The sequence below is a fragment of the Mesoplodon bidens genome, assembly GCF_964165515.1.
Source record: "Mesoplodon bidens genome assembly, chromosome: 10".
NCBI classification, from domain to species: domain Eukaryota; kingdom Metazoa; phylum Chordata; class Mammalia; order Artiodactyla; family Ziphiidae; genus Mesoplodon; species Mesoplodon bidens.
The window spans coordinates 74,338,327-74,358,719 of record NC_138172.1 but is presented as its reverse complement, the minus strand read 5'-3'; the positions used below and the strand labels follow the sequence as shown (position 1 = coordinate 74,358,719).

At 52.9% G+C, this 20,393-nt stretch overlaps 1 protein-coding gene across 2 annotated transcripts; it reads right to left on the bottom strand.

The window, feature by feature from the left end:
* Nucleotides 1-44: 44 nt before the first annotated feature.
* On the bottom strand, nucleotides 45-20,134 carry PPP2R5D (protein phosphatase 2 regulatory subunit B'delta). Of its 2 annotated transcripts, none has more exons than XM_081245463.1 (16): nucleotides 19,973-20,134; nucleotides 14,695-14,772; nucleotides 5,216-5,432; nucleotides 4,761-4,960; nucleotides 4,552-4,662; nucleotides 4,338-4,430; nucleotides 3,768-3,898; nucleotides 3,571-3,630; nucleotides 3,369-3,477; nucleotides 3,101-3,154; nucleotides 2,621-2,791; nucleotides 2,391-2,518; nucleotides 1,638-1,739; nucleotides 1,471-1,543; nucleotides 1,212-1,328; nucleotides 45-1,065 (listed from the first exon to the last, which is right to left on the bottom strand). In XM_081245463.1, exons 1-16 carry the CDS (start codon nucleotides 19,997-19,999, stop codon nucleotides 928-930), a joined length of 1,809 nt encoding a protein of 602 aa, XP_081101589.1. In that variant the 5' UTR covers nucleotides 20,000-20,134; the 3' UTR covers nucleotides 45-927. The 2 variants fall into 2 exon arrangements, with proteins under 2 accessions (XP_081101589.1, XP_081101590.1); XM_081245464.1 differs by having other exon boundaries at nucleotides 46-1,065; nucleotides 5,216-5,426; nucleotides 19,973-20,111.
* Nucleotides 20,135-20,393: the final 259 nt, after the last annotated feature.

Here is a 20,393-nt window from a genome sequence, read left to right as displayed (position 1 = left end):
TGGAACCCGGGTCCGGCCCCCCCCCAACCCCTCACCCCTCCAAGGTTCCTGAAAGGGACAAGTGAGAGCCTGCCCAGCATCAGCACAAACAGGGAAATAAATAGGTGTTGGGGGGAGCCATGCTTAGGGCACTGCCCCCTGCTTCCTTCTTCCTAGCTTTGGGGACCAACAGCACAGGAAAGCAGTCAGCCCCAGGATGGTCCCTTCCATGTCAGTGATCCCAGGGCTGCTGCTCACCAAAGAGGGAGTACAGGGTAGGGTGTTTGTTCATCCCCTTCTCTTGGTCCATCTGGGCCTTATATTCATCATCTACTGTCCAAAGCCTATGCTTTTCTCCTTTTGCTCTCCCATGTTGTCTTGATCAGGCAGGGGTAAGAGGAAATAATGCAACCCCATCAGCCTGCACACTGCTGGGGCTGGGGGCCTATTTGTGCTGTTGGGGGTTGGCTCCCCTCCAGCTAATTCACTCCAGGGGCCAATGGGGTTTGACATAACTTTGGTGAGAATCATCTCCTGCTGCTCCCTATATGCCTGCAGGGGAGGGAGACAAGGAGGAGACACCTGGAGTTCAAATGGGGCTGCAGGGGAGGGGAGAGGAGCACATTATTCCCGTGTGTATTTCTCAGAGCAGCCTCAGGCAGCTGTGGGATAAGGAGCAGGAGGGGGCCAGGCATCCCCAAGTTGTCTGAGCGCTGAGCATTGCCGCGCTCAGCCTGTCTGTACTAGCCGCAAGGAGGCATGAACACGTTTGGGGGGAGAAGAGGGACCACTCTGTGGGTGTCCCCGCTTCAAGTGCCTCATCCCCCTCCCTAGAGCAGAGAGGCCCTGCCTTGCCCCAAGTCAGCCAGTGGGGAGCAGAAGGTGGAGGGCTGGGGCAGTGTCCCAGGGCTGAGTGGGCTGTGGCCCTGTGGTGGGAGGGTGAGGAGGTCAGAGCGCCTCCTGGCTGGCAGTTAGAAACTCTTCCGCCCGCTTGTGCGCCTCCAGTGCCTTGATGGTGTACACGTCCTGAGGCAGCTCTGACTTCCGCCGAAGCAGCACTTTCTCCTTCTTGATGTCCTTTAGCATCTGTGTGGGGATGTGCAGAAGGTGAGGAATGGTGACCAAGTCCCGAGAAACCCCATTGTTTCCTGCCCTGATTCCTTGGCTCTGCGGCTCCTGTCTCCTCTCCCTCCCAGGGCTGTCTTGTCTTTCTGCTCCCCGTGCCCTCCCACCTGCACGGCCTCTGTCTCCACCGTCCTCTTCAGAAGCTGGATGTCCTCTGCCGTGGGGGTCTCCGTCTCCATCGAGTACACAGGAGGCAGTGGTGGAGGCGCTCGGAACATGGGATACTGAGAGGAAAGGAGGCAGACAAGTGGCGAGAGCCTCTTGGGAAGTCTGGGGACCCTGTTTGCTTCCTGCCCCTCCTCAGACAAACCCTCCCCCCACCCAGGCTGGACCCCTCAGTTCAGGGCAAGGGCAGAAGCACCTCACCTGGGGGTTAAGGCGAGCCAGCTCCTCAATCCTTTGCCACATCTCTTCTCTCTCCTTCATTCGGAACCGGCCCCTGAGGGAGCAAAGACAGGATTGGGGTGGGCTTGAGAGAGCAGCACAGGGGGCTGGTGTGGAAGAGGAGCACCCCCAAGGAGAGAGAGACTCACTTCTGCTTCTCTGCCTTGTATTGTTGTGTACAGTCATCAAACAGCTTCTGATTCATCTCCATAAACAGCTTCAGGGCATTGTAGATCAGGCCGTGGATTGTCCTGCCGCCAGGAAGAAAGACGAGGTGTAAGAGGCCAGAGCCTGCCCTCAGTGCCGGGACCTCAATTTGGTCTCTCCCACAAGGTGTCTCTGCTAAGAGCTTTCTCGTGTACTACTCCCATCCCACCAGCCTCTGTACAGTGTAAGCTCATCGCTCTGGCCAAATCACGTGACTTGAGATGGGCAGTTCAGGCCTCTTACAGGTATGAGTCTGCCTGCCCATCCTTCCCACACCCCGTGCTCCAAGAGCTCCCTTTTCCCCACTACTTCCTACTCTTCTAGCCCACACTAATGGCCTCCCAGCGCACTTGCTTTAAGCAGGAAAGCCTTTTTATAACACTGGGATTTAATACCTACTAAGAGGATCACATCAGCTTCTCACAACATGGAATTACATCTCCAAAGCTGCAGAATATCTGACCTCAAGAAGAGATGCGCCAGAGACCACTGCTCTGCTGCTGGGTAGCACAGATCTCTCACACGGGTATCTTTTCTCCCCGGTCAGTCCCTCGAGGCCCTATTAATATGCAGTGGGCACCAGCCCCGCTTGCTGAGGGACCAGATGAGACCACTGGCTCTTGCTTGAGTCCATCCACACCCTCCCACATTCCAAAACCAGATCCTCAGTGCCCAGTGCCACCCCAGTTCCCTACTTGTTCCAGTGGCTCTTGGAGTTCCTGTAGAGTGCAGGGAACATGATGGGAAGGACTCGGGCAGCATTGTCACTTATCAGGCTCATGATGTACTCATTGTTCCAGTAATAGAGGGCACGCTCTGCCACCTGGTGGGGACGCGGGCGAGACTCAGTGGGGATATGGCTCGCTGTGCTAGAGACCCTCCTCAGTTTTCTGGGAGGCAGGGGCTGCGATGTTCTGGGTCTCACCTGGAAATGGGGGCTGGAGACACACTTGGCAAGCTGGCGGAAGAGTGGTTCCATCACTTTGCTGAACTCTGAAGGTTCAATGACATCCAGAATCTCCTCTAGCTCATTCAGGAACATCACCTCCTTGGGGCTGTGGGTCTTGGGCCAGAACTTGAGAAGGCCCACGATCACCTGCGAGAAGAGGAGGACACAGGAATAAAATTCTCACTCAACACCTGTCTGGGTCTCCAGGAAACCATCCTGCCCTCTCCTCCCAACCCTGGTGGGCACAGCTTGGGTGGCCTCAGCCAAGTGCTCATGTTTCTCCAGCTTGGATGCTTCCTAGGTGTACAAAGGTTTTACTTCTCCTTTAGAGAGGAAACCATGTCACCTGTCGGGTTACATCCCCCCATGAGTGCTTACGGCACTGCTCGATAGGTACCAACTGGCAAGTGCTGCTGACAGGGAGAGGTGGACCCTGGGGCCCAGCAGGGGAGTTACCGGCTCAGTGAGGCTGCTTTCCTTCTCCAGGAACTGTACCACGCAGTACGCCAGCTGCAGAAGGTTGAGACAGAAAGGAGGTGAGGTGCAGGGCTCAGAAGGTCATAGAGAGTTCGGTGACAGAAACCAGACCCCAGAACAGAAGGGGAGGCGTAGAGAGGAATTCCGCCCCCTGCTCCCTCTGCCGCCCCATCACGCCTGGAATGCTTCCCTTTCCCTCTTTTCTCCGCAGCCAGGGCCGGGGATCATCAGGAGGAAGGCAGCTCACCTGAGGGTGGTAGACACTCAGAGACTTGACCTTGTGAAGGGGAAGCAGGACACGGATGAGGAACATCTTGTGCTCTTCTTTCAGGGGCAAGGCAAAGCCATTGATGATGCTGGGAGTTAAGGGAGGGTTGTCAGGACCAAAGGGCCAGGTCCACGCTCAATGCACCAATCCTCCCGACCTCTTCTAGGTTCTTCCCTCTCACCTGCCCAGGATCTCCAGGAGCTCGGCAATCCCATTGTGATGCTCCGTCTCATAGATGAATCTGAGGGAAGAACAAAGACTCTCTTGATAACCCCTGATGCCCCTCCAGCATTCTGTGGAGTCCCGCCTACCACCCTTCTCCCACCCCATCTTAGTGAGGGGCTTGCTTTGCTCCTGAGCCCAGGCTCCTGGCCTCACCTGTAGAAGATGTGGTTGATCTGCCTACGGATATAAGCCCGGAGCCCCAAAAACTTGCCATAGATGCGATGCAAGATGGTCTTGAGGAAGTCCCGCTCTCGAGGGTCCTCACTGTCAAACAGGTCCAGGAGCTGGGGGCAAGCGGGAGGAGAGGCGGCAGTGAGGAAGGAGCCGGGGGAGGCCAGGGCTGGGGTGACTTGGGTCCTGGCCAGAGGAAGCCCTCTGAAGAGGGTGCGTGGAGACGAGTCTCTGGGAAGAGTGATTCTATTGTACTGCTCTACCCCAGGTGATGTCTGGGAATACATGCTGCATTCCCCATTGGGTGGGGGGGGGGGAAGGGGGAGGGTAACAGTGTTGCTTTTTTGTTTCCTTCCATTATGCTGGAAGCTTCTTATGGACAGAGTAGGTTTGTTTAACCCCCATGGTCAATTTGCACCAGACACAGCTGAAACCCAATACAGTACCTATATTCAGCAGAACCAAAAAGAGCAGCTGGGACTGGAGTCAGGGGACGTGGGGCTAGAGTTCATGGACTGGAAGGAGGGGAAGGCAGGAACTTCAGGGACTCACAGCAAGGACAAACTTCTGGTCAATGTACTTCTTGGCTATGTTTGGCTGGAAATCGGGAGACTCAAGGAAACGTAAGAAAAACTCGTACACGAGCTGCGGGGGGAAAGGAACATCACTTAGGGGCATTCCCCAAGGACTGGGAGAGCCCCCTTGCTGCAGGGCTCGGAGTGCCCCACTGCCCACAGCCAGGCCCCTGCCCCCTTTGCTCTGGTACCTGGAGATGCGGCCAGGCGGCCTCCAGGGTGGGCTCATCTTCCTCGGGGTCAAACTCGGCCCCAGTGGGATTTGAGGAAGGTGGCAGCGTCCGGAAGAGGTTCACTGAAAACTGAGGGGTAGGGAGGGCCCAGGTGAGAGCTCTCTGGGCAGGTCTGGGCTTTTCCGGGGCCCCCGTCCCTGCCCGCTTTCCCCTTTCCCTGTGCCTACCATAGTGACGGCCTCAGGGTAAATGGCCTCGGTGACAACATCGCGGCTGTGGGTGATGTACTCCACCATTTCATTGAGCCCCGCCCGCTTCACCTCCTTGAATTTGAGGTCACTGAGTGGGTCTGACACAAAGTCAAAGAGGACGCAGCACTGGCGTAGCTTCTGGATAAACAGCTCCTCCCGCTCCTGGGTTGGTGAGTCTAGGGGCGGATTGGCCATGGTCAGGTCTCCTCTGTGGTCCTTCACTGCTATGCCCTGCTCACCTCGCAGGGCGTTCCCCGATCCCTTCCTGCCACCATCCTGCTCCCCTGATGCCCACCCCCAGCCCCAGCGCAACTCCCCCTCACATTCTCTAGGGCTTCCATCCTCCCCCAAACATCCCCAAACCTCCATTCCGCCAATACCCACTGTCCCTTAGGTCCGATGCCCCAGCCCCTTTGACCTTTCCCAAGTACCTTTCAGGGCAGGAAGCTTCTGCAGCTCCCGGTTCTTGCTGAGGTTGAAGCGGGAGGAGCTTTGCCGTCGCTCCTTCTTGACAATCTGGGGCCCCCCTGAGTACTTGATTTTGCTGAGCTGTGTGGGGGGCGGCGTGCTGTTGCTGGGACGCTTGTTGGATGACGGCGGCTGCGGTGGCGGCTGCGGTGGCGGCTGGGGCTGGGGCTGGGGCTGGGCCTGGTCAAACGAGTGAGTCACTGGAGTGCACTCACCAAGCTACGCTTCCCACCCCAGGCCTGGCCCACCGCCCAGCCCCGGGTCCGTTTATGCCTCTATGGGCCTGGGCAGCAAGCAGCTGCCTCCTGCCCTGAAGGAGCCAAGACCAGGGTCAGATATAAATGCGGGATGTGGCCCTGGAAGGGAGCGGTCTAGAAGGCATGTCTCCCAAAGTGATGCCCGCTGCCTGTGCATCAAGAGCCTTCAAAACGCTCACTCCCGTTCCTGAACAGGCAAAGCTAATTGATGGACTGACGGTGACAGAAGTCAGACAAGTGGCTCTCCTGCCGGGGAGTGGGTGGCAGCGGTGTGGGTTGAGGAGATGCGGGTGGTGACTGAGGAGGGGCACGAGGACCATTCTGACTAATGGAAACATTCTATATCTTGACTGGGTCTGGGAGGTGGTTCATAGCATAAACATATGTAAAAATGCATCTAGCAGTACACCGAAGATTACTCTATTTTATCATTTACTGAACGTGTGACAGTCTTCAGTTAAAAAAACTTCTTCCCATATCTCAGCAGTTTAACTACTAGAAATATAGATTAAGCAAAATCCTAATTATAAAAACAGGCTTTGTGCAAAAACACTTTTTATGGTCTTATTTATAATGGCAAATATATAAATACATGGAAATCATGGAGTTAAAATTATGTTTATGAAAACTATGTACTAAATGTAATCATACATGGTTCAGCTGTGAAAAAAGTTTACACAGTCAGAGTAATTTACCCAAAACGGGTGATAAGTATTCTGAGAGGAGGGGAAAAGTCTGCACAGAGGTATAAGACACTGGGGCCTTAATTTTCCACATTAGGAAGTCAAGAGATATCTAAAGCTCACAAATTAAAGGGGAAAAAAAAAAGCAGTAAAAGGATCTTATTTGGAGGTATAAAAGTCAATCTGGCGGCTTCCCTGGTGGCGCAGTGGTTGAGTCCGCCTGCCGATGCAGGGGACACGGGTTTGTGCCCCGGTCCGGGAAGATCCCACATGCCGTGGAGCGGCTGGGCCCGTGAGCCATGGCCGCTGAGCCTGCGCGTCCGGAGCCTGTGCTCCACAACGGGAGAGGCCACAACAGTGAGAGGCCCGTGTACCACAAAATAAATAAATAAATAAATAAATAAATAAATTGGGCAAGCTTAAAAAAAAAAAAAAGTCAATCTGCAAGGAAAGAGTTAGGAGTTGAATGTGGTTGACACGAAACAACAGGAGAAGAGGGGCCGGCGACAGGGGCTGCCCTGCTCATTACAAGCCTCAGAGTATTATCTGACCTTCTGAACAATGCACCTGTTACCATGCTGATAAAAATTAAAAACAAAACAAAAAGCCTAAAACTATGGAATGAGAGAAAATTGCTTCCCATATGCTAAGTTAAATAAGGATAATACAAACCTGTATATACAAAATGAGCTCACCCACATTAAAACATGCACAGAACCCAAAATCCAGTTAAGAAAAAGAAAGAACAAGTGCATTGTGTTCATGACTATCTCCTGTAATGACAGAATGAGACATGACTTTTTCCTATTTTCCTAAATTTTTTACAAGCTGACACTGCTTTTATAATGGAGAAACAGGGAATGCCCTGGCAGTCCAGTGGTTAGGACCCTGGTCAGGGAACTAAGATCCTGCAAGCCACATAGCGTGGCCAAAAAAAAAAAAAAAAAAAAAAAGACAATATAATGGGAGAAATACAGCTAATTTCCAAAAGTTATTTCTTTACCTCCTCCCAGACACGGGTGTCAGAGCCCCACAAAGCCCATTTTCAGAAGCACACAAACAGGTGTTTGCAGGGCTGTCCACTCATAGGTACTGTCCAGGTAACCCCCTGCTGGGAGAGGGGAGAGGCTGAGCCACAGGACAGCCCTTCCCTCCAGCCAGAGAAGAGACTGCAGCAGGACCAGAGGAGTGAGGTCACGTCCAGCTGGGTCCCCACACCACAGGAAAACTGTCCTCCTGTGCTCACACCTGCCATCCCCGCCTCTTCTCCAGCCCCCTCCATAAACTCTTACTTCATAAAATAAGAATGGGAGAATATGAAACTCTCTGGGATAAGGGGCAAGGAGGAAGACAAATGTTATGCTTTGTATGCTCTTGAATTTTTTTTTTTTTTTTTTTGCGGTATGCAGGCCTCTCACTGCCGTGGCCTCTCCCGTTGCGGAGCGCAGGCTCCGGACGCGCAGGCCCAGCGGCCATGGCCCACGGGCCCAGCCGCTCCGCGGCACGTGGGATCCTCCCGGACCGGGACACGAACCCATGCCCCCCACATCGGCAGGCGGACTCCCAACCACTGCGCCACCAGGAAAGCCCTTGAATTTTTTATAGAAACAATTATGTCAAGCTTGTGACCTATCTGGGGGTCAGAGGCAGGAGAGGAGCGATGGGTCCAGCCCAGGGCAGGTCTTGGGTCCAGTGTAGCTCATTACCGCTTTGGCCATCTGGCCCTCTCCTCCTCCTGAAATGAGCCCCAGACACCAATTTGACTAGGGGAATGCAAAGAAGTGGGGCAAGAGCAGTCATCACACACTTCCCTTGCCATGACTACACTCAACCAGTGTGATTTTTTTGGTTAGACAGTGCAAGGCACCCTGAAGTCTGGGGTCTCTCTTCCTGTATACGGAGGATGGATCACACCTTGGTAGAGGATGAAGGAGAGAGGCAAAAGGCCAGGGGGCCAGAGCCTGGTGTGCATCAGACTCTCCCCATTTCCCTATCGCAGGAACAACCCAATCCTTATCTGTGGAGCTTAACAGTCAAGGGCACAGACTTGAGCCTGACTGTCTGGGTTTGACTACTGGCTCTGCCATTTATTAGCTGAGTAACCTCCAGGAGGTCATATAGCCTCTCTGTGCCTCATCTGTAAAGTGGGGATGGCAATAGTACTACCTCACAGGGTTGTAATAAGGATTTAAATGAACAGTATATGGCACACAGAAGTGTCTTATAAGCAGTATCTTCTACTATTATCGTTATTATTATTATTATTTCCCATCCCTGGATTTTAGGAATACAGCCTGGAAATTCCTGAAACTAGCACACCTCAAATGTTCCTTAGAGTTCATTATCCTTCTTGTTTTAAAATGGGGGAGCCCAGGGAATTCCCTGGCAGTCCAATGGTTAGGACTCCGTGCTTTCACTGCTGTGGGCCTGGGTTCAATCCCTGGGTGGGGAACTAAGATCTCACAAGCCACGTGGCGTGGCCAAAAAAATAATAAAATAAAATGGGAGAACCCAAGAAGGCATTGCATCTTTCAAGACCCACCTTCTTCCAAAAAGCCTTCTCCAATCACTCCAGGACTTGCATGTCCACCCTCCACCCTCAACCTTCTGACACTGCTTGTCTGTTCCATTGGCTCTGGGATCATCCCCAGTGACACCTCTTGATCACTTTGCTCATGTGTCATCTCCCCACTAGAAAGCAAGTCCCTTTAAAGCCAGGACCCTGGTTTGTGCCCCTCTGGGTCTCCTCAGCACTGGCACTGGCACCTAACAGGCATTCAGCGAATGACTGGTTATTTGATTGATGGCGGGGGGGGGCGGGGGACGCCAAGCCCAGGCCCATCTCCATAGGTCCCTCCTGTCCTGACCGGGGACCTTCAGAACAAAGCCCTGCACAGTGGTGGGAGCAGAGTGGGAAGGAGAAACATCAGAGATACTAGGCTGAGGGGCTCAGTGGCAACTGAGGAAAAAGACTCGGGAAGAATATGTCTCTCTCCATCCTCCCGGATAAGATGCAGAAACCCTGCATCTCCATGAACCTCGCACTGAGGGGACATCCCGAGAAAGGAGGCCTTCTTCCCAAAAAGGGAAAAGCAAGACCTCAATTTTCTCTGCTAACGAGCAGAGGGTTGGACTAGATCAGTAGTCCAAACACTCTCCAAGTAAGGTTTTAAGAAAACAGAGATTGCATGGCTGAAAATCATAGTTTAAAAAGCCACCCAATGAGTTGATGCCTAAGGTCCCTTCCCCTTCAGGATGGCATTGTTGAAGGCTGGGGTGGCCGGAGAGCAGCTGAGCCGGCTTAGTCTGCCCCGCCCCCAGCCCACTGGGCCACCCTGGTTTTATAAGGACCATTGGCTCCCAGGCCCCAGATACAAGGAGCAGCTGAGAGACAGCTGGGCCGGCCAGCAAAGCCCTGGAAACATACTTGTCAGAAGGGAGTATAGGTGTGTGCCAGCAACTCGCTTAACGTTCAACCCTTTCTCCTAAAAGCTCTAGCTTCCAACTGCTCCTTTATTGACCTGGGCTGGAGATGAGAGGCAGCTGCATCCCCAGGAGAACCTTCTGCAGCCATCAGAGCATGGGTGGACACAGCCCAAAGGCAAGCTGGTGACCTGCCTGCTCCCACTTCTGAGACTCCACAGTGGCTGTCTCCTCTGCCTGAACAACCGTCTCCTCCCACTTCTAAACTTGCAACAGGATCCAAACTCCAAGAAGCCTTCCTAGATTCAGGCCTCCTGCAATCCAGTGGGGCTTTTTAAAAATATATATATAATTTATTTATTTTTGGCTGCATTGGGTCTTAGCTGCTGCATGCAGGCTTTTCTCTAGTTGCGGTGAGTGGGGGCTACTCTTCGTTGTGGCTCATGGGCTCTAGAGCGCAAGCTCTGTAATTGTGGCACACGGGCTTAGTTGCTCCGCCACGTGGGGGATCTTCCCGGACCAGGGCTCGAACCCGTGTCCCCTGCACTGGCAGGCGGATTCTCAACCACTGCGCCACAAGGGAAGCCCCTCCAGTGGGACTTTGAATTTATACACCACCCTCACACTCAGGAGACTGCAACTATACTTGCCCACTCTGAACCAATTCCATTCCAACCTGACCCTAACACAGACACCGGTAATCATTAAACCCACATATTTAAACATAAAGTAGGACGTAGAAATATAATTTAAGCACTATAGAAGGTACTGTAGTAGAAAGATGAAAGATAAAATTATCAGTGAAAAATGCAAAGATTAATGTTAAAACTTTTGCATAATGAATTAACTAGCTGAGTGAAGATCATTTTAGTTTCAAATCCTGAAAATCAGAGAGGCATTCTCTCCTGTATTGACACCTAGAGCGCTGTTGGGTTGGCCAAAGAGTTAGTTTGGGTTTTTCGTAACAGCTTACAAAAAACCCATTCTTAATTCATTTATTCAATAAACATCATGCTACACATTAGAGATTAAAAGGTGAATAAGACATGGCCCTTGCCCTCAAAGAGCTCACCGTCCAGTGGGCAAAACAGACACGAAAGCGGCCATTAGTACAGGGCAATGCAAAACCAGAGCGCCGCAAAGGATTCAGGAACTCAGAGGGCTGAGTGACAAACTCTGCCTGAAGAATTAGGGAAGCCCTCCCTGAAGAGGTGACTTTTCATTTGGCTCTTAAAGGATAAACACGGGTTTAGGCAAAGAATGAAAAGAGAGAGATAAAGCAGTCCAGGCCAATGGGATGACACCAATAAGAGCCCTGAGCCACAAAAGGCTTGTCGGGTTGGAAGATGGAAAGTCCAGAGGGGCTGGAAGAACAGGGCGGGGCCAGCCCAGGAGGCCTGAGGCTGCGTGCGTATTTGAATTTGTGAGCAGTGAGATGCCAAGAGAGGCTTTTAAGTAAAGGATTGATAGGACCAAAAATGTTTTTAGGGTAACAACTCTGGCTACAGTGATGTCAGGCTGAAGTGGGGGAGACCAGGATCGTTTCTTCCTCCCTCTGTCCCTGCTCCCAGAACTCAGGGCAGGGCACAGCACATAGAAAAGTCCACAACACTGAAATGGTTTTTCCAAAGACAGGCCAGGAAAGACCCCTGCCTTGTAGCAGAGTCCGACCTAATCTCTCAAGGCTCCTTTCCATTCTAAGACTCTTCTAGAATCTTAGAACCAGCCTATTAGGTCATTAAGAGCACAGGAGGACTGGCCACAGACCTGGGCTGAATTCCAGCTCTGCTGTTTTACTGCCGAGTAAAAGCTACTTAACATGACTAAGCCTCAGTTTCCTCTGTAAAATGGGGCTGATAATGGTAACAGATGACCTCAGCGACTGCTGTAGAGATTAAATGAGAAGATTATAAGATTAAATGCATGCACGTACTTAGCACAGTGCCTGAAACAGAGTGTACTGCGTTGAACAGTGTTCCCCCAAAATTCACATCAACCCAACATCTATGAATGTGATCGTATTTGGAAACAGGGTCTTTGCAGATGTAATCAAGTTAAAATGAGGTCATACTGGATTAGGGTGGGCCCTAAATCCAACATGACTGGTGTTCTTATAAGAAGAGGGAAATTTGGACACAGAGACAGAGGCACAGGGGAGAACGCTGAGTGAAGACGGAGGCAGAGAATGGAATGATGCTTCTACAAGCCAAGGAGCAGATCGCAGAAAGCCACCGAAGCTGGGAGAGAGGCATGGAAGAGATTCTTCCCTAGAACCTCAGAGGAACAAGGCCTGCTGACACCTTGATTTCAGACTTCTGACCTCCACAGCTATGAGAGAATAAACTTCTGGTATTTTAAGCCACCCAATTCATGGTAACTGGTATGGCTGTCCTAGGAAACTAATACACAAGTAACTGCTCAATAAAATAAATGTTTGCTGCTATAAATTATTAAGATCAGTTGGAAAGACTGGCAAATGCTTGACACGGGGTAAGTTTGGCTGTAAGAACCCAAAATTCTGGACTAGAAAAAGGGCAAGGGAGGGATTTCCTTGGCGGTCCAGTGGTTAAGACTTTGCCTTCCAATGCAGGGGTTGAGAGTTCGATCCCTGGTCGGGAGCTAAGATCCCACATGCTTCGCAGCCAAAAAAAAAAAAAAAACAAACCCATAAAACAGAAGCAATTTTGTAACAAATTCAATAAAGACTTTAAAAATGGTCCACATCAAAAAAAAAAAAAAAAAGAAAGAAAGAAAGAAAAAGGGCAAGAGAAGGACTGTTGACAAACAGCTTTTGATGACCTAGGCCTCACAGCCTGGCCCCCAACTATTCCATGTCCCACTGCCTGGGGCCACCTGGGTGCATTTCTGCAAAATCATGGAGCAGAATTCCTGCAGCTGCCTCAGACAGGTGAGCCCTGAGCGGCATTTCATAAAACAGAGCCCAAGGTGAACACGACACTCTTCTTTTCCAGAGGGCGGTGGAGAAATCACAGCAGCTGGTCTCAGCTTATTTCTTTTTTTTTTTTTTTTTTTTAAATTATTTTTATTATTAATTAATTAATTTTATTTTGGGCTGCATTGGGTCTTCGTTACTGCACGGGGGCTTTCTCAAGTTGCGGTGAGCGGGCTTCTCACTGCGGTGGCTTCTCTTGTTGCAGAGCACGGGCTCTGGGCATGCGGGCTCTAGAGCGCAGGCTCAGTGGTTGTGGCGCACAGGCTTAGCTGCTCCGCAGCATGTGGGATCTTCCCAGACCAGGGCTCGAACCCGTGTCCCCTGCATTGGCAGGCAGATTCTTAACCACTGCGCCACCAGGGAAGTCCCTCAGCTTATTTCTTAAGCTGCTTCAGCCTTCATTTTCCTACCTATGAAAGGAGAGGGTTCCTTCCAGGTCTAATTTGAAGTTGGTTTGTTTGCTCATCCATTCACTAATGCATTCAAATGCTGGTGCTTCCAGTGGGCCAGGCCCTTCGGTGTGAGCGAGAGCCTCTCAGGAGCTAAGTGTTAACACAGGAGACAACTGACACACAATGAATTCCCATGGAATTGTTTCATTACAGCTGTGATTAAGCACTGCCGTGGAGTGATGCTGGGTACCAGGGGCCCTGACTGCGTCCTGGGCATGGGGATGGGGGCGGGTGGTCAAGGAGGGCTGCTTCCAGGAAATGACAGCCAATCTGTCTAGTAACTGAACGAGCAGGAGGGAGTCCGGCAGAAGGCAGGAGTAGCCCCCCAAGCTATTCCTTTCTGTCCCTTTAAATCCTGTTTCCAAGTCTCTTGCTGCTTTGAGTATCAGTTGCCGGCTCCCGACCACCTTCCCTGTGGGTCCCACACATGTCATGGCTCCTGAAGGGGAGACTGAGCCCAGAGGGTGTGCCCTCCAGAAGCATCTCCTGGTGATCTCCTGTGAACCAAGGGTGTCAGCACACAGGTGTGGGGAAGAAGCAAGCTCCTTCCCTCAGAGTTCACAGTCTGGTGGGGAGAAACACATCTGGGAACCAACAGTGCCAGCACTGAGTGATAAGGACTGGCCTAGAGACATGTTCAGATGCCAGTGTATGTGCAGAGGAAGGAGGAATTTCTCTTCTGTGGTCCTCAACTCGCACGTCTGTAAGATGGAGACAACCTACCCTGCTTCCTCGCATCACTCAAGTGAGGGTAAAATGATGGTCGCAGGTGTGAAAAGTGCTTGGCTCTCTTTGGAGGTGATAGGGACCAGAAGTATCCAGAAAAATCCAAATCCAGAGTTAACCCCAACCAAACACTTTTTAATCGATCTCCTCTCCATGACCCGCCCCCAACCCACAAGACCTGCCCAGAATTAGACAGCTCCATTTCCTATTCACCTCCATCACTCTGAACAGTTTAGCACAGGAGGGAGGAAGCACAGAAACCAAGGATCACCAGCTTCCGGGTAACACAGGCGCTTGCTCAGTGTGCTCCCAGGACCGTTCAGCATCCAAGCATCCCACTGAGCACACTCCCAAACTTCCATGGACACACTCTGGACTTCCTTAAGTCCCTCCACCCTCCTGTGTGCTCTCTGCTTGTCATTTATTGCTTTACAGCCCTAGATTGCCAAGCTGCGCTGACCTCTGCTCATGCCTGTCCTTCAGCAGCTCCCATCTGATCGGGACCAAGAAAGGTGGGCCCAGCCCTGCCCAACTCAAGGACATCAGCCACTCCCCACCCCTGCCCCACCCAGAGCTACACTGAAGTCACCCCACTGAGCACCCATGTGCTCCCATGTACTTTTCCCTCCTCCCCAGGACTCAGTACCCCTAGCTTTTTGCCCTAAGAGAAAAGGAATTCTCAACACTTTGGTAGACAGAGAATTGACTTTCACAGGAATTCCTGCGGAATCAGAAAAACTGGAGGGCTTATTTGGTCCATAGCCGCCAAAGGGAAAGCCTGCCTGAGGGCAGTCTGGATGGGCTGTCCAGGCCCCTCCCTGGCTATGAAAGTATCCTTCCCTTCTGCCCCAATAATCTCCGGCCCCCTGAGATCCCTCACCCCACTGGCCATCAAGCAGGTGTAACTGGCGCCTGCACCATAACTAGGGCTATGCCCACGTTCATTACCTCCTCAGCACTCTCGCCTCCACCATCCTTGCTCGAGCTGCTGGGCTTGGCCGCGCCTTTGGCAAGCTTGGGGGGCTCCTGAAGGGAGAAGACGAAGGTAGAGTTAACAGATGCCAAGGAAGGGAGAGGCCTCATCCTCATCCCTCAGGTCTCTGTTGTAATTCTCCTCTGTCCAATTGAATCAATGAGTCAATCAGCACCACTGAGCACCTACCTTAAACCTGGGGCGGTGGGGTGGCAGGTTGGGTACACAAAGGGAGATTCAGTCCCTCAAAGGCACCAACGAGTTCAGAATCTGGTTAGGAAGACAACTCTAACACACAATAATCCAGCATGACCATGCTCCTTCACCTCACAAGGCTGTTGTATGAGTTAGGGCCTCTGTCAAGTAAGAACCAGGGTGACGAGGCTCAAGGGAAGAGCAACATGGAAGAAGCTGCTCAGACTGGCTTCTGGCTAAAGCGGGCAGAGGGGGCCTGAGGCTCTCATTCTGGAGGGAAGGGGGTCACCACTCTACCCCTGAGGCCATCTGGAAAGACCTGGAAGCCTTTTTTTGGATATCACAAACAGCATCCAGACTAGAAATTGCTACTGGCATAATCAGTGGGGCCCAGGGATGCTAACAGGTATAGGAATCGTCCCAAGAATGCCTCGGTAGACAAGCACAAGGACAGGGATGGGGATAAGGCCCAGAATTGCTATAAAGAATGCGCGGGGGCTTCCCTGGTGGCGCAGTGGTTCGGAGTCTGCCTGCCAATGCAGGGGACACGGGTTCGAGCCCTGGTCTGGGAAGATCCCACATGCCGCGGAGCAACTAAGCCCGTGTGCCACAACTACTGAGCCTGTGCGTCTGGAGCCTGTGCTCCGCAACAGGAGAGGCCGTGACAGTGAGAGGCCCGCGCACCGCGATGAAGAGTGGCCCCCGCTCGCCGCAACTGGAGAAAGCCCTCGCACAGAAACGAAGACTCAACACAGCCAAAAATAAATAAATAAATTTATAAAAAAAAAAAAAAAAAAAGAATGCGCACTAGTCCAAAGTCTCCCTTGGGAACCTAGCTGCTGGCTCAGAGCCCTGGCCTTCCCAGCATCTCTTCCTATGCTTTGGGCCAAAAAAAAGCAACTGCCCAGGGACAGGATGAGGAAAATGTGAAAAAGACTTGGGGATTTAGGTCTGACTGCAAGCTCAACACAAATCATCCATGTGCTGTGGCTGCCACGGCAGCTCATGTGACCTGCCATCCAGTTAACAGACCTGTGCAGAGCGCCTGGCACCAGGGGACATGGAAGCGCCTCATCCTTGGCACTGATAGGGCCATTCTGGAGGATCTGGTACAGTCGAGAGCATCACACTTTGGGAGGGACAAAGACAAATGCTAGGTTTTCTTCGGGGAAAATACAACCCATACAGGGAGTAGATTCAAAAGCAGGTCCTGAGAGCAACAGCTGCAGGAACTGTGATAGTTAACAATGGAAGGGAGGAGTCATGGCGGGTGGGGGAGCAAGAGGGATCTTTACGAATAAATGAAGGGCTGCCATGTGGACTAAAGATGCAACTTGTTCTATGTGGATCCAGAGGCCCAAGAGCCACAGGCAGAAGTGACAGGAAGACAGGCTGAGGCTCCAAAGAAGGAAGACTTTTCTCCTGGAGCAGCTGCACAGAAACCGGCTGCCTAGTGAGGCTGTAAGCTCCCCAACCCAAGAGCATTCAAGCAGAGGTGCATTCATGCCTCCTCCAAGGCATGATGCAAAAGGGTCCCGAGCCTTAAATGCAGATCGGAGGACCCTGGAAATCACTTCTAGCTCTGAGATTCTGTCACTTGATAGCACCTGAGCCCCTTCAGTGAGAAGTGTTAAATCCAGTGATATGCCCACGGGGGCAAAAGGATTTCAGGGAGAAGAGAGCTCCGCGTAGGCTGGAGCAGGGGGAAGGCTTCGTGGGGGTGGGGAGGCAGGAAGCCGTTCCCAGGTGTGGAGCAGCTCCAGGCAGTCATAGCAGTAGGAAGGAGCCCTGTGCTCTGGGTGGCTAGGCGCTCTCCCAGGGCCCACTGACCAGGCGGGGCACACTCACCCCTTGCTGAGGGGCCAGCAAGTGGTGCAGAGTGTGGGGTGGAGAGGAAAAGGAAGAGGGGGTGCAGGCAGGACGCAACACTGAGGTGACCATCTGCACACACCCCAGACGTGGGCCTCTCGGACAAAGCTGGCCCATCTGCACCCACGTCTCACCTCTCTCCTTGATCGTGAGCTCCTTGTTCCTTTTTGTACCCCTCCACCCACCCTGCAGCACTCAGACATATCTCTCAGGCAATGTGCAGAAGAAAGATCCCGGCTGCCTGGGGGGTGGCGTTGGGGGGTGGGCGTGGGAACCAGGCCACCACCCTTGCTTCCTGGCTCCCGCTGAGCAGGTGAAATGCACACACTTCAGCCCAGCCCAGCTGTCCAGTGCTGCATGGCAATGTGGTTTAGAGCCAGCCCTGTGTTCCAGGCCCAGCTCTTACTGGCTATACAATCATGGGCAACTTAACTAGCCTCGCTGAGCCTGTTTCCCTCACCTATTAAGTGCTGACAATCAAAGTACCTAATTCCCGCCCCCCCCTTTTTTTTTAAATTTTTAACCTTTTTCTTTTTTGTCTGTGCCACACAGCATGCAGGATCTTAGTTCCCCGACCAGGGATCGAACCCGTGCCCCCTGCAGTGGAAGCACGGGACAACTGGACTGCCAGGGAAGTACCCCTAATTCCCTTTAGCACAGTGTCTGGCACATGAAAAATGAAATGTTAGTAAATGTTATTACTATTATTATGAACAAGAAGAAAGTGGGAGGGAGCAAAGGCACGCCACCACCCAGGAACCTAAAAGAGAGAAGTCCTAGATCAGAACATGAGGGAAGAGGAAGGATGCAAATCTCCCCAAGGATTGACTCAGCACTCATCCATTGAGCACCTACTGTGTACAAGGAGATGCCAAACCAAAATGGAACTTAGTTATTATCTCAAGGGGGAAGAAAAGACTTGTCTACAATTAATTCCAGTCCAAGGGAACACAAAAGGGCCATAAATGACCTACCGAGTACTCTGCAAATCCAGGGGAGGAGGGAGAGCTCACCCCCAACTAAGGGTTCAGGACGGGCTTCAGGGAGGAGGCCATGAGGTTAGGCCAGGCATGGGACCAGCAGAGATGAAGGAGAAAGGGGAGAGGTGATGGATGAGCAATACAGACCCTCCATCCCCCACCTCCTCTCTGCCCCCACCTCTTTTAGGCAAACCCCAGTGACATCGTCAGGACTTGTCAACCATTGAAGGAGGCCAAATGCAACTAGAAATCAAAAGTGGAAAGTTAAACCTTAAAGGGGATCAGAGATGCCTGGCCCCATGCACACCAATCCTTCCCATACTCTTTCCCAACCAAACACTTAACACCTGTGGTCCTAGCAAATCTTAAGAATTTTTCTTCTTCTTCTCAATCCTCTAGTAGATTAAGGCTTTCTGTGGATGGGACAGTATCTGTTCCATCAGACTAACAACTACACATCAGTGAGGACCTCACCAGCTTCCCCTGAATTGCATTGCTCTCCACACTCCTTGTAGGAGCCCTTCAGCTCCTGGTGTGGCTGACTTTTGTATGCATCACCTACAGCTAAGCTGCCCAAACCACCTCAGCATGCCTGCTCCCCAAGGACACAGGGCCTCGGTGGGGCACCCAAACCTGCCCAGCTCAGCACCCAAGGAGGTTCAATGCCTGCTATACCATCACCAACTCAACACTCAGAATCTCAGGCCCTGAGAGGTTATGGGGACAATCCAGAATCAGAGCTGCCTGGCAAATCTCCAACAGCCCCAGGATAGGGAGTTTAACTGATAAGGTCAGAGGTGGCAACCCAGCAACCCAGCCAATCAGAGGGCAAATGAAAGCAAGACACCTCTGGGGTCATAAAGTGGGTGAGCAGAACACCAGGCCAGAGCTAGCGCCCACCATGAAGGACCAGCCCCAGGAAAGAAGAAGCTGGGGGAGGCTGGAACTGGTATCCTAGCATCCTCTGTGTGAGTCTGTACCTCAAAGGAACCACACCTCTGAGTCAGACATCAGCAGCAGCAGGAAACAGAGGGTAGGGAAAGACAGGGATGAAGAAGAGGGGAAGGCAGTTCGGAGGTAGAAGAGGAAGGTGAAAGAAGGCAGCATCAAGAAACGCCGTGTCAAGACACCAAGACAAAGGCAAGGGTGTCCAGGGGTGGCTGCCCTGTGGAGTAAGAAGGACAGCTAATCTGATAGTGAGGGCAGATTCCCAATTTGAGGACAGTGTGGCCCAGGAAAGACAGAAACCCAGCACTGGTACAAAAAAGGAAAAATGCAAAGGTTATCTTCAATTAGGAATAAGGGGAGTAGCCTGCCCAGATTAGGAAAGGTGACTGGTTGAGGATGAACCTGGGAGTGGGTTGATGCCTGTTAGAGGGGCTTTGGAACAGAGGAGGCCTTTAAGTCAGGAGACCTGATATTACAGCTGGGCCTCTAGCAGGCTGTGTGACCTTGGCCAAGTCCCTTCCCCTGTCCCCCTGTCGGGGCCTCAGTCTCCTCATCTGTATCACTAGGGATTGCACTGGATGTGCTCAGACACGCTGACGTTCCGAGGTTCCATCGGCAGAAGGAAGGGCTCAGTCCTGGTTTACAAGTTTGTGTGTGAAGGAAGAACTAGAGGGAGGGGCCTAGGCCAGATTCGGTGGAGGAGAGAGAAAGCAGAGCCGTTCTAGGTCAAGGAGCCTGGCAGGGAGGGAGAAGGGGCTGTAGGGGCCGGTGGAGAAGGCAGGCGCAGGCCCGGGCCCAGGCCCAGGCCCAGGCGGGCGGGAAGAGGAGGGAAGAGAAGGGGCTGCGCGGGGTTGGAGAGGTGGGTTAGTTCTGGAGGGAGGTGCAGTCTCAGATAAGCGGCTGTCCCAAACGGCAAACGGGTGGGGGATGGGGTGGTGATGGGGAGGGGATGAGGGCAGAAAAGGCAGGGGAGTAACCTGGGAGTGGGGCAGGATCTGGAGGGAGGAGGTTACCCTGGGCCGGGGGTCGGTGGAGGGAGGTGCATGTGGGGGTACTCTACCCCGGACAAGGGAGAGAGCTTTCTCAGCTGCGGCACAGGCTGGGGGTGCGACCAGCAGCCGGGGCGGAGGGCCGGCCCCGGGAGTCCTGCGGGGGCCGGACGGGAGGGTCAGTCTGGGGCTGTCCCGGGCCTGGCTCGGGCCCCTCCCAGAGCTCCGCGCAGGCCCCGAGGCGGAGGCGCGGGGAAAAGGGCCACGCTCACCTTCTCCTTCTTCAGTTTATAGGGCATCTCGGCCCGTCCGGACCCGGTCCGGCTCTTGCGGCCCCGCTCCGGCTCCGGCTTTGCTCGGCCGCACTCGGCCCGCTCGGCTTCTCTTCGCCACCGCCTGCGCGCTGCGCCCGGGTCGAGCGGTGTCTGTGCCTCCAATTGGCCCGAACTCTTACAAACCTGCCTGACAACCAGGCGCCGCCTTCTCCGATTGGTCATTGGAAGCAAGCGGCTTCCTTTTTTTCTCATTGGAAAGGAAGAGTACAAACCGCCAGGGTTCGGCTCCCAGTATTGGCTGAAGTGGGAGGTCCCGCCCTAAAGGGGGTCGAGCTTAGCGTGAGAGGCGCGGGTCAGGGGATGCCCGGGCTTTGCACCCAGTGCTGCACTTCGGCATCTGGTGTGCCTCAGACTCGGC